This window comes from Lonchura striata, chromosome 2 (genome assembly GCF_050655825.1).
Source record: "Lonchura striata isolate lonStrDom1 chromosome 2, ASM5065582v1, whole genome shotgun sequence".
Classification (NCBI taxonomy): Eukaryota; Metazoa; Chordata; class Aves; order Passeriformes; family Estrildidae; genus Lonchura; species Lonchura striata.
Window position 1 is genome coordinate 109,902,933 of NC_140704.1, and position 13,219 is coordinate 109,916,151.

General features: G+C 42.9%; 1 protein-coding gene across 8 annotated transcripts in view; it reads left to right on the forward strand.

Annotated features, from left to right (window-relative positions):
• Positions 1 to 11,257: 11,257 nt before the first annotated feature.
• Positions 11,258 to 13,219, forward strand: part of MIB1 (MIB E3 ubiquitin protein ligase 1) — a 68,563-nt gene continuing 66,601 nt past the window's right edge. For all 8 annotated transcript variants that reach the window (XM_021551557.4, XM_021551558.4, XM_031504016.3 and 5 more), the window contains exon 1: positions 11,258 to 11,730. In XM_021551557.4, the coding sequence (XP_021407232.2) occupies positions 11,502 to 11,730 (229 nt within the window). In that variant the 5' untranslated portion in view covers positions 11,258 to 11,501. The remainder of the gene's footprint in view (positions 11,731 to 13,219) is intronic.

The following is a 13,219-nucleotide window of genomic DNA, read 5'->3' on the forward strand; positions in this document are numbered from 1 at the left end:
TAGAAGGCTTCTAAATGCATATCCATCAATTTGACTGAAAAGTGGAAGGTGTGGCTGTTGATGGTTAGAGAAGACCTTTGAGTCATACAAATCCAGCAGTTTAATGACTTGATCAACAATCAAGAGAGACTGAATCCTGAAAAACCGTTCAGGCACAAAGGTTGATGAGATTTATCTGATCTTGGACTTCCACCTACCCTGTGTTGGTTACGCATGGGAATATCAACAAGGTCAGGCACATTTGACATGTTGCTGGCAAACTGAAAAAAATGATGCGCTGAGAAGGGCTGTGGGGTTTGGGTTTTCTACTGTGTAAACATGTTGCTACATTGACAACAGCGGTAATGTTAATAACTTCCTTCTGCTTCAAGCAATCCCCATCAGATCCTCCGGTTCTGGTGTTGGGTTTTTTAAAGTCTTTAAAATGTTGTCCTTTGGCCTACAACTTATTTTGCAGAGCTGATAAAGAAAAGGCTGTATTGTGCTCATACTACAACCACTTCCAAGTGATGGAGTCATTGCAAATTATGCATGTGTGAAAAAACAAGGTTATCATTATGGTGTTTTGAAAATTTACTGCATTTTTTTTTCAGAGAAGCAAAGTCCACATTCCCAGAGAGAGTTTCTGTTTGCAATATGCTCTCTTCTCTCCAAGTGCTTTATAAAACTATTGCCTCAACCCACTACTAATGGATTATAGATTAAGCAGAAACGAAAGTGCACAGGACTGTTCTTTCATATTGTCTCCCTGCTGTATTGTGTTATTTGGTTTGTCCCTGTTTTCCCCTCATTTATGGTTTCATCCCAAGTTGTCTCCCCTTCCCTAAATGTCAATCCCATCCCCACTCCTCCCAATTCCTAGAAATTTCCTTGACAATCCCCATAGCCCTTTCCTGGCACCTTGTCTGTCACTAGACTCTCTAGAAGCTTCCACAAAGGGCGTCAAGTGATTGGCCAAGGGCCAGGGGTCCCCCCTCCTCAGCTCCCCAATATGTTCTCCTACTTGACAATTACTTTGTGTCCCACTCCCCTCTATCCCCTTGGTGGATAGCCAAACCCTTTCCTTGTTTCCACCCCATAAGGAAAGGGGCTGCTCCAGTGCCCTTGGGGGCTTTCTAGCATTGTGCTCCTCATTCCAGATGCTTCCTCGGAGCTACCAAAACACCTCGGATTTGTACAATATGGATTTGTCTCCTCCTGGTTCCCTCACCACCGCTGACAGTGCCTTCCAAGGAAAGGGCTCATAACCCTTATCCGCTCTCCCGCGCTCCTGAGCACGGAAGGGTGTCCATCCCCTGTAGCCACTGTGTTGGAGCTAGCAGGGAGGCACCAGGAAGACTCTCAGTGGACACCGCAGCAGCTTGGCGCCAGCTGCGGGGCCCCAAAAACCTCCACGGAAGAGACTGTCGGTATTCCAGCTGGAGTTACCGTTTTCAGTCTCCTGGCTGGCAAGCTACCCCAAGTGGGAGCGACCCCTTTTTGGTGGGTAGTGCTCTTGCCTTGGAGCGGGGCGGCAGAGGCACAGTGGGCCCTTTCCTTGGTTGGCTGCATGCTCCAGATCTCTGGGAAGGTGCCAGATTCTCGGAAGGGTGCCAGTTGTGGGTGGTGTTTTTTGTTTTTCTGTTTCTCCTGGGTGGGTGATTTAATTTCGACTCAGAATTTAATAGCTCAACCACAATGGGTGCAAGGCTGTCTGCGTCACAAAAGGGTGTTTATTTGCCCCTCCTGTGTGGGGGAAATCAGTTTTCTAAAAGGGAAAAACATGGACAAACCAAATAACACAATACAACATTTCCCAATTTATCTTGCTTAAGCAATAGATAATAATTGACAGAAGCAATTGGAGAGTCACAGTTTGATTTGCTTTTATCACTAGAAGTCTGCACTATGTTTATGTTATCTTTTGTTTAGGCCAGCGGTTCTATGATCATCTGGGGTTTGGGACAGAATCATTATGTCCTTACTGACATTCCAATGGACAGTTGCAAGTTGGCCCCACTGCAGTTCTCTGGGAGCCCACTCTTGGAATGGATTTCAGTGCAGTACCTCTGAGGAGAGGCTAAGGGACTTTTAACCTCAGAGCTCAAAATTCAAGGTTCCATTTGATTATATTATTTTAATGTTTGTTTAACATTGTAGTTCATCTAACAAAATAGGAAAACCACATTTTTGTCAGCATAAACTATCTTGGGATACTTAAAAAGTGTGAAGTCCATGCATAAAACATCTGAAAAGATTTCCATTAAGGAAAATACATCTAGTGTTGGTGATGTTTATTATCAGCAAGAGAATGGGAGAAAAAAAGTGCATTTGAAAAATTCAATTCAGCATTTCTCAAGTCTTCCTTATGGATATTATTTATTTGTCTTTCTTTAAAATATGAATGAAGTCAGTGAAAATGCTCTGTGTTGGAGGCTCTTCAAATTTCAGATGGAAAAACCCAGGCTGTGTACTCTTGGTGTTCATGAAAAAATCAATAATTGTGGCATTAGGAAGGACTGCTTCTTTGGTCCTTTTCTTAAGATTTGCTACTCTTACTATTATCTTCATATTCCCATGCATCTGTGTATTTTTCTTCCATGCTTCTTCTCTTTACTCCATCGGGCAGTATTTCTCAGTTCTTTATGGCTGTAAAATTGGAAAGAACAAAGGATTCAGTAAGAACTTATTTGGTGGATGAGAAATTCAACATGACCTGGCAATTGCTTACAGCCCAGAAGGCCAATAGGATCCTGGGCAGTGTCAAAAGGAGTGTAGCCAGCAGGGAAGGGAGATGATTCTTCCCCTCTAATTTTTTTCTTGTGAGAACCCACCTGGAGTGTTGCATCCAGCTGTGGAGTCCTCAGCACAGGAAAGATGTGGACCTGGTAGAGGGCCACAAAAATTATCAGAGGCTTGGAGGACCTTTGAAGACAGACTGAGAGAACAGGAGTTGTTCATCCTGCAGAAGAGAAGGCCCTGGGGACACTTAAAGCTGCATTTGGATGCAATGGAGGGCTACAGGAGACCTGGAGAGGGACTTTTTATGAGGGCTTGTAGTGGTAGGACAAGGGAGAATGTGTCACTGTTGGGTAAGAAAAGACACAGACTCACCAAAAGGCTGATTTGCACTTAACTTTGAATTCACTCTTTTTGTACATTGTTCCAATACAGATGGACCAGATTGGTCAATTAATCAATACATTCCACCTGATTGGATAATTAACAACGTGCCTTTCTTATAAACAATCCTTGTGAAAAACAGGAAAACAGAGTAGGAAAACAACACCTGCAGGTTGTTCATGATAATAAGCTACTGTTGTTTATCTTCAACTCCCTAAAGTCTCACAAGCTGATTCTGGGAAAATTTAGCTAATTTTCTCACTCTCTGACCAGGCTGTCACATCCACAGGAATGGCTTTAAATTGGATGAGGGTAGATTTGAAGATTTCAGAGAAGCTGTGGATGTGCCACCTCTGGAGGTGTTCAGGGCCAAAGTGGGTGAGGCTTTCAGCAACCTAATCTAGTGGAAGGTATCCCAGCCTATGGCAGAGGGTTGTAACTAGATTTTATTTATGGTCCCTTCCAACCCAGACCATTCTGTGGCTCTATGATAATTTTGCTTCTTCTGTTAACTATGTTTCCTTCAATTAAATGCATTTCAATTCATCAGGTGTGGTATTGTTTTACTCTCTGTTAGGGTGACTGAAGATAACTTCAATAGCTGCTGCAACAGGAAGACTGCTCAATATTTGTCTCCCTCGGGATGACTCTTGCAGGATTTGATTTGCATGAAAGCAGCTCCCTGCCTTTGACTACAGCTGGCAAACTGCTAAATACAAAACAATGGCTAATAGAGGACTGTTGAAAGTGAGCCACCAAATTGAGAACGTCTGTCTTACCAATTTTTTTCATTAAAAATATTAACAGAAGCTGCTAAAGAACTTAAAGAATTTTTGAAAGAGCACACTAGAACTGGATGTTGAACCCATGTTAAGTTTCTTCCTGTCTTCAAGGAAGATATATTGCAGTAAAGCATTCTCAGTTTTATTTATCTGTTTTCATTCCTTCATAATAACTTCAAAGAAGATAAAAGGATAAATAGTTGTGTTTCACACAAAAGACCAAAATATCTTAGAATTATTTATAATCATTTAACACCTCCCTCCCCAGTGAACTAACTTCATATATTTTGGTAAAGTCTATGTACATCAGCAGTATGGTCCTAACTGAATTCAGTGGAGTCAGAAATAAGCTCAATTAATTTTCTTCCTTTAGGTAATTTCTTAGATTTTATTTAGCATGTTAAGAGGGAAAATTATTTCTATGAATTGTATACAAATTTAAGTGAAAGGTATCATTTAAATGTTTATGCAAAGCATTTTGCCTTGTTTAGCAATGGATTTTTTAAATTTAAAAAAAATCCTAGCCATGTTTTAGATAAATACATATTTCAACAAGTCTGTCACAGTGTACTGCAAATATTGCTTCTTAGAATTTACGATTACATAATGTTGTGACTGGAACAATTTTCTTGTGACAAAACAGAAAATTTAGATTCTACTTGAGTTGCTCAATGTTTGTTACTATTTTGGAGGATTGTTAAAATTAAACAGAGGTATTTTTTGGTATTCATCTTTCAGGCATTACTTAGTGCATACTGAATGCCTTTGTAGTACAAGACAAACCTGTACTTGACACAGGACACTGTATGCACATGATTGGCCCCATTGATTGCAACAAAGATTATTGTGCACATAAAGTAAAAACATTCTTAAAATATCTTGATGACTCGTGGAGACAGTTTATTTTCCTACCAGTCTAAAAACATGAGCTAGCTGGTTCTGATTACATCTTAGAATTTCAAGTAAGTACTTTCTTTACAATCTTTGCAATCAGGAAATTTAATACTAGGAAGAAATTAATTCCTCCTTGCAATGCATCACCTAATTTAAAAATAATCTATAAATTAAACAAATATGGCTAAACCCTTGGAAATATCAGGTAAGTATATGTTTTTGAATCCTGTGAGGTGTGCTAAAGTAGAAGAATTTGTATAGATGTGCTAACATCAGTACCTGGTATTGTAGTGTGTATGCCCTAGACTGCTACATAATTTTTAATTATTCTATTTTATCTTTGAATATTTAAAACTTCTGGATTATCTTCACAGGTTTCTTACTTCTTCTCCACTCAAAAGAGTTCAGCACACTAAAACTTAACACCTTAAAACTTTTTTCAACATGTTGAGGATTTTAGCTATATACAAAAACCCCCCAGAAAACCCCCAACCCCAAAAACCATTATTTTTTTGCAGATCTCCATAGGTGTGCTTCTTTTTCCCAGCAGGAAAATGAAATTATGTCTCTTTATTCTGTTCTCTGCTAAGCTGTTTTTCTTTTTTAGAAAAGGAGATAAAGCTCCTTAGAAAAGAAAATCCAGTTTCATAGACATTGTGGGTTAATACATCTGTTCTAATTAACAGTTTCATATGGGATGTCATTAGCATAGTGGAAAACAAACTCACCAAGGCAATTTGCTCTGGTGCATGACAACTTGCTCACTATCTGGCATAAAAAATATTTTAATCTGCAGAAACTAGGAAAAAAAGCAATGCCAATTATTCGTGACATTTCTGAAAATTGAGGAAGAAAATTGGATTGTGCCGGGGTAATTAATCTGGTAAATAAAGCAGAGGAAATAGAGTGCGACAAGTTAAGACGACGGGTGTGTTTTATCATTCGTGAGCGATGGTTCACGGCCTCGCGATGGCAGCAGAGGCTGCGGAATCAGGGTTGTTTTTGACAACTAAACCACGGATAATAAACAGGATATGCCCTGCAGTTCCTAACTGGTACTTCGGGTTCCAGAAAATGTACATTATGTACATTTTCACTTAAAGAAGTGGCATGTTTATCAGACCAGAAGTTTCTGTGGAGTGGGGTTACATAATTTCATTAAAAAAAAAGTTCAGAGCATTTTTTTTTTTTCCAGTAAGACAGTATTGTTTATCTAATTTGCCAATATTTCTGTCTTCCTCAGTTACTTAAGGTAGTTACACAGAGAAGAATAGGCCAGTAGCTTCCTTTTTCCTCATTTTTTTTCCTAGTACTTTTGTCCACAGGAAAGAACTGTGGTATAAAATCCATTTTGAGGAAAACCAGAAAATTAAAATCTAGAATGCTGTCAGTTTCCAGGAGGAAGATTTAAAAAAATGTGAAAAATGTGCTTGTTCCAAAATGTCTTGAACTAAGGAAGCTGAATTTTTCGACTCAGATCAGTATAAATTTATAAGCTCTATCTCTGTAATTTAAAAAGAAAACTGCAGTCTGCTCATTGTATCCAAATTAGATGTTCTTTCTCAACTTACGGGCAGCTATTTATATATATTTCCTTCATATGACAAGTTCTAAGAACTCAGGATTTGTGCAAGATAGTAAATGAAACCTTGCAACTCTACAAGTTAAAAACTGTCTTTCCAAAAAGTTGAGATTTTTTTTTTCTTCTGACATGTGTAAAAGCAAGTCTTTCATATAGAATTCTTTCCTGCAAAAGGCACAGTTCCCTTTCTGTATTCCAGATAGCACAGTTCCCTTTCTGTGGTCTGTTTCCATTTTGTGTTCCTGATACTACACAGCAAGTTCATCTTTAATCAAACAAGACAGTCCAGAAAAACTTCCATCAAAGCCTCTCTTCAATCCAGGCAAGTACTTACATTGGAATTTCCTCCTGGAGCATGACATTTTGCAGATCTGAAAGACAGCCAGGCAGAGTTTAGACAAGCAGCTTTCTTGACGGCTTTGATGGGCAGGAGCATGGGCTGGATGTTCTCCGAAGTCCTATTTCCTGTGACTCTACAAGAGTTGTCTTGAGAGTTGCCCTACCCTTCAGAAGGGTGGCAGCTGCTCTTATAGAAAGTCACTCTTAATAAAGTGTTTGCTTTCTAACAAAACCAAGGAGGCTACAGGGTATGCACAGCACTGGATTCTGCACAAGCCAGAGGTCTTCTGTCTTGGCTCCTTACTGGATTGCTCCAGTATGGCAGAAAGTGGTGAGGAAGACCATAATCACCAGCTGGGGGATAGACTCAGCAAATACACATAATTTTGGGTAGCCAGAAGAGAACTTGTTCACTAGATCATTTTGAGCATCTGAACTCCTGCACTGCATGAATATGAATGAGTCTTTGCAATTAGAGAGAGTTTGCCTAAAGCACTGTGGATTCCCTTCCTCCAGCCTGTGATTCAACTGCTCTGCCACAACTACCTGAGGTGTTCAAAGCAAGTGCTGTCTCACAGGGCCAGCAACATTGTAAATAAGCCTTTCACAGATGAACGTTGCTCCTGATGCAGCAGTTTTAGGCATTGCTGCTCTGCCAGTCAGAATAGTGGGAAAAAAACCCCATAGTGCCATTCTTCTACTGGTTCTAGGTTTGAGGGGGGGTTATAAGTGCAATTTTTACATTCTAGACCTGAAAAGCAAAGAAATAAATTGTCTGCCAATTATAGTATTGAGGGCTTAGATGGCATTTTCCTCCACAATCTGAGGACTGATAAATTACCTGTAGTGTGAGCACATGGATTCACAAGGGACAGTCCTGTTTAACCAGTTTGGTATGATACAGTCACACATCTAGTGGTTGAAGGGAAGACAGTGAACACAGTTTTTCTGGATTTTAGTAAGGCTTTTGATACTGTCCCTCACATCATCCTTTTGGACAAGTTACCCAAACATGGGATGAGCCAGTTCACAATGCACTAGGTGAAGAACTGGCTGAAGGAAAGGGCTTACATGGTTGTGGCGAATGGGGTCACATCTGGCTGGTTACTGGTCACCAACAGTTCTCCTCTCCTCAAATACGCAGAGTAATTTGAAAATGGAAGGTAAGAAACTTGCATCTCTTCTCTCTCTTCTTCTCTCTTCTCTTGCCTTCTCCTTTCTCTTTCTCATCCCTTCTCCCTTCTCTTCTTTTCTGTAAAATGGCTGCAATTGGAGGCAAATTCAAATTCAGAGACACTCTTGGCATACATCAGGAGAAGAAAACAGTCCTATTGAAGGACCAGAGAATTGTTAGAGACAACTGCAAATCCACATCAATTTGTTTTGTGTACAACCAGCCAGCCAAGGAGCTAACACCTTCTGCCTCACAAAAGGCCTTAAGCCAACAAGGGTTTTTCTCAGCTGAAAAATGAATATGAATTCTTCCCTTAAGGTGTTACTGTGGCTAGTTTCCCAGCTTCTAAAGAAAATGCTGACACATATCTGAAAATGTGGTGTCTGTCACTTTTCTTGTCACAATATGTCAATTGGATCCAACTTTCTATGGAATCTTTATCTTGTTTATACTTCTGCTTGTTTTATTTATATTTTTTTCAAAATTTAAAGTTCTCTTCTTCTTCTTGCTATTACATTCTGATTCTTCTATCGACACTCCTGTGAGTCTCCAGTAGTCTTCTGGTCCTTATTCAGAATTAGGTTTTCTCGCTTATTATTCTAACACTAATGCTGTGGCTGATACCAGAAAAATATCAAGATAGGACCACTTAACTGTCCAACAAAACTTGAAAATCTTTCTCCAAAGCTATATTATTTTTCTGTGCCCTGATGTCACTTTTTAAATCTCCATCTGAAAATGGCATTTAGTGCTTATTTTGAAGGCTAATTCAAATAAAATATTCAAGAGCTAAATATCCTTTTTTCTTTACTAGTTGGTTAAACAGGAGCAAAGAATATGGACTATAAAGTATGATTCAAAGAGACAATATAATAACATATTTGGGATTCTGGAAAATTGAATCACGTAGCCAATGACAATTTTGCACCTTCCACAACTTTGTGGCCATATAGAGTAGAAAATGCTAATGGGAGATTAGAGTGCAAAAATTAGTCATGAACTCACTGGCACATAAATACATCAGCCCAGTCTATCCATCCTTCATTTTCTTCCACTCAAATAAAGTAGTACAAGTATTTTGATCTGGTAAAGAACTCCCTGTCAGCTATTGAGGGAGTAGTCTCATTCAGCGCAATAGATACTGGGTTCCAGTTATTACTTACGCTCTTGTGTATCTAAGACACCTCTGAAATGATCCACCATCTTTAGAGAGTCTGGTTTTTGCAAGTAAATCATCTGATAGAAAAAGCAGGAGAGTAGGAGGAGAGCACGGGTTATTGTGATAGAGCATGAGTCGTCAGAAGGATTATTGGGAGATAAGAAGCTCCAGGATAATACCTACCCACATACATTGCTGCTGAGCTGCAGCAGCAGCAGATTCTCTTAAGGTCTGTAATTTAGAATATAGTCTTTATGGAATAATTAATGTAAGGGATGAACTTCTCAGATTCTCTCCAGGAGAACTAATTCTGATCTCAGACTTCATTAGTTATTTCTTTTCCTGAAAAGAAATACCTTTCCTGATTACAAAAAGCCTTCTTTATCTATCTGTACCAGAGTAATAGAAAAACATACTCTGGGTTATCCTTAGGCATGTGTGAAATTTATACTTGTCCATAACTATCAAAGCACGAAAAAGTAGAATGAGGCAGATAGGCACATTATTCCTACAAGACTCCAGCTAGATCTTTGATACATTAAGAAACCTCCAGAATTTCTGGGAAATTCTGCCATGTACCAATGCAATAAGCTAGTACAAGCTGTGGGTAGCTTTTGTATAAGGAGGAACATGTGCCATAAAACCCACACTGCCTGACAGCTGTGTGGTATCTGTTGGGCTTTGAGGTTTCCACTGCAGGAGCAGAAATTGGACACTGCTTGGGATTGTCCATTGTCAGGACACAACATCATGTTAGAGGTAACATTCTTCAGCCTGAGCAGGGTTTTAGAAGGAATAAATTATATGAGGAATGTGGTGGCCTGGTGGTTACATGTCCATATTATTCTGCTGTGTTTTACCTTTTGTAAAAATCTGCACAAAAGAAGTCAGGAGATGACTTTGTAGACTCTTCTAGCTGTATTGATAACCACAAAGGCGTAAGAAAGCACAAAACCAGTAAAAATACCCAGAACATAAGGTATGCATTTTTTTAGCCATAACCCTGTTGACTAAGAAATGGTTTTCTTTTGTCTGGTTCAGACTTTCCTGTCCTTCAGGATAGATGCCTTTTAAAAAGGTGACACACAAAAGAAGGAGACATAAAAGCAATGGAGGACCATTTTTAAAACGAAGAATCATTCTATAAAAGATTGGCAAGGTTGTGTGGAGTTAAAGGAAATACTTGAGTGTCACGAGAGTGCTAACGAAGAGGGTAGTTTATGAAGAATTACATTGCAGCTATTTGCTCAAAGTTTGAGCAAGTACATCCTCTGTGAAGGATCCTCTGAGGTGGGAAGGGCAGGTGGAGGTACTGATTACTCCCTTCGGCAGACTGGAGCACCTGAACACAGCTTAAAATGTTCCTGGGTACAAAAGTGTGGCCCCACCAACTTCATCTCGGTAGTACGCAAGCCTCACATCTACAGTCTGAAAAGAAAGTGGGATGTGAGGACACAATAATAAATCGAAAATGAGAAAACACTGCTTTGAAATCATAGAATTGTAGATTCATTAAATGTCCCATCCATGGAAGTGTTCAAGGTTGCTTTGGATGGGGATTTGAGCAACCTGGTCTATTGGAAGTTGTTCCTGCCCATGGCAGGTGGGTTGTAACCAGATGATCATCAAGGACCCTTCCAGCCCAAAGCATTTGATGGTTTACCTAAGGTAGATCACTCATGACTTAGTTGATAAAATTCAATTGATAATCCCTCTGCCACTGAAGCATAGGCAATAGGAGCACCTTGTGGATGGAGAAGGAGGTGGGCGGTTCGGCCACACCTCATCACCTCAGGGCCGGGCGGGGCGGTGCGACAGCCCTCGGCGGCAGGACGCCGCGATTCCCGAAGGAATGGCCGGGCTGGGGACCTGCTGGAGCCTCCGCCAGCGCTGCGGCAGGGACGCGCGGCCCCGGCTCGCTGCCCCGCTCCCGGCCCTTCCCTCGGGCGCGGCCCCGGCTCGCTGCCCCGCTCCCGGCCCTTCCCTCGGGCGCGGCCCCGGCTCGCTGCCCCGCTCCCGGCCCTTCCCTCGGGCGCGGCCCCGGCTCGCTGCCCCGCTCCCGGCCCTTCCCTCGGGCGCGGCCCCGAGCCGGGCAGGGCGCGGGGCAGTGCCCGCCGCGGCTCCGCAGGGGGCGCTCGAGTGACGCGCCCGCCGCGGCGGCTGCGCAGGCGCGGCGGGGCGGGGGCGGCCCCGCCGGTCTCCCTGGAGCCGGCGCCGTCGCGGCCGCAGGTCCCGGATGTAGCGGCGGGAGCGGGGCCGGCGGTGGGAGCGGGTGGGGGGCGCCGCTGGGGCCGGGGAATGGGCGCGTAGGGAGCGAAGAACGAAAGAAGGGAACGAGCGAGCGAGCAAGGAGAAGAGCCGGACGGAGATTCCCGCCCGGCGCCCGAGGTAGCCGCCCCCATCGGGGTCCCCCTCCGCCGGCTGCGGGCTGCGCGCCCCCTCCATCCGCCCCGGGGCTCCACCGCCGGGATGAGCAGCTCGCGGAACAACCGGGTGATGGTGGAAGGAGTCGGGGCCCGGGTGGTCCGCGGCCCGGACTGGAAGTGGGGGAAGCAGGATGGCGGCGAGGGCCATGTGGGCACCGTGCGCAGCTTCGAGAGCCCGGAGGAGGTGGTCGTGGTGTGGGACAACGGCACCGCCGCCAACTACCGCTGCTCCGGGGCCTACGACCTCCGCATCCTCGACAGCGCGCCCACCGGTGAGCGGGGAGGGAACGGAGGCACCAACACGGCGCTGGGTCTGGGCGGCAGCATCGCGTGGTGCTGGGGGTCCCGTCCTGGGGAGCGGATTGCGCCCTTCCTTCCCCTTTGGAGGTGCGCCTTTTCCTTGGATTTTGGGGGGGGGAGTCAGGCACCCGCCGCCTCCCTGCGCGTGGGTGTCTGTCTGTGCACGTCCGTGTGTCTGTGCGTGTGGACACGCAAACTTGGGACGAATCTACAGCGCGGGGCCGCGGGGACAGAAGTTGTCCCGGGACTGCTGAATTGGGGTAGACAAAGCAAAAGTGATCTGCTACAGACAGCAGGCTCCTGTTGTGCCGGGGAGGAGGTGGAGGGAGGCAGCGAGAGGGAGATACATCAAGGTTTGGGTTTGCTTTCACGCCCTGATCCCCACTTCTTGAGTTTATGTTTCAGAGCAGGTTTGTAAAATTCTGGCAATCATCCTTGAATCAAGTGCAGGGATAATTACAGAAGAAATGTGTACTGTGTTTTTTTCTAAAGGTTACACTAAGTGGTTGAAATACCGTGGTTTTGTGCCTGTAATCTGCACGTTGCCTTTTATCTGTATTGTCAGAGCTGCTGTGAAATGGTGAAGCTACTGGGAGGAAAAGAAGTGCATGAGTTCATTATTTTAATTAGTTAGCTGCTTGATATTTATGCTTTAAATCCTATCATTTTAGACAATGGAATTTGATCTGCACTGACATTATGCGGCAGTGTTAGTGTTGCAAACACTGCAGGGAAATTGTTCATTTTAGCACCTGTTTTTACAGTGAAAAGTCACACAGAAAAATATAGATATTGTTAAGTTTCATCAGAAACATCGTGAGGTGGCTTTTGGGCCGGTCAGGATTGCCTCAGTAATGAGGTGTTTGCACTGATTTGTTTGAGGCACTAGAGCTGTATTCTTTTGTAATGTGTCTTTCATTTAGAACGTGATGGAGAGACCATCTTTGTGCCAGCTACGTGTAGTGTTACAGCAAGGAAAATTATAGCAGCAGTTGAAGCTAAAATACTTGAGGAGACAGAATCATGGAATTGATCCGAACAAATTACAAAAAACTTTGATAAGGAAAGAGCCCCAAATATTGCATGGTTACCATTTGAGATGGATTTAATTTTTCAGTGACTGGGTACCTTCTTCTCTGCTGGCATGGTGATTGTTTTTTTGAAAAACCTTTTGCAATGGACTTTAAAACAAGAAAGAGGAGTCTTTCAGGTTGTCAGTCCTTGTCTTGCAGGTGTTTATGCTTAGAAACTTAACTGTGTTTGATGTCCTGAAGAAACCAGTGGGACTGCTTCTGCTTAGAAGTACATGCATAAATGTTGCATATGAGCCTCGAATGCTCATTGTTCTAGCCCTGCCTGACATATTTGCAAGCAGAGGTGTCCTCTTAACTGTATCTGGAAGCCTAGACTTAATATTCAGTCTTAAAACTATCATGTTTTTATTTCTGTTTCTTGCTTTAT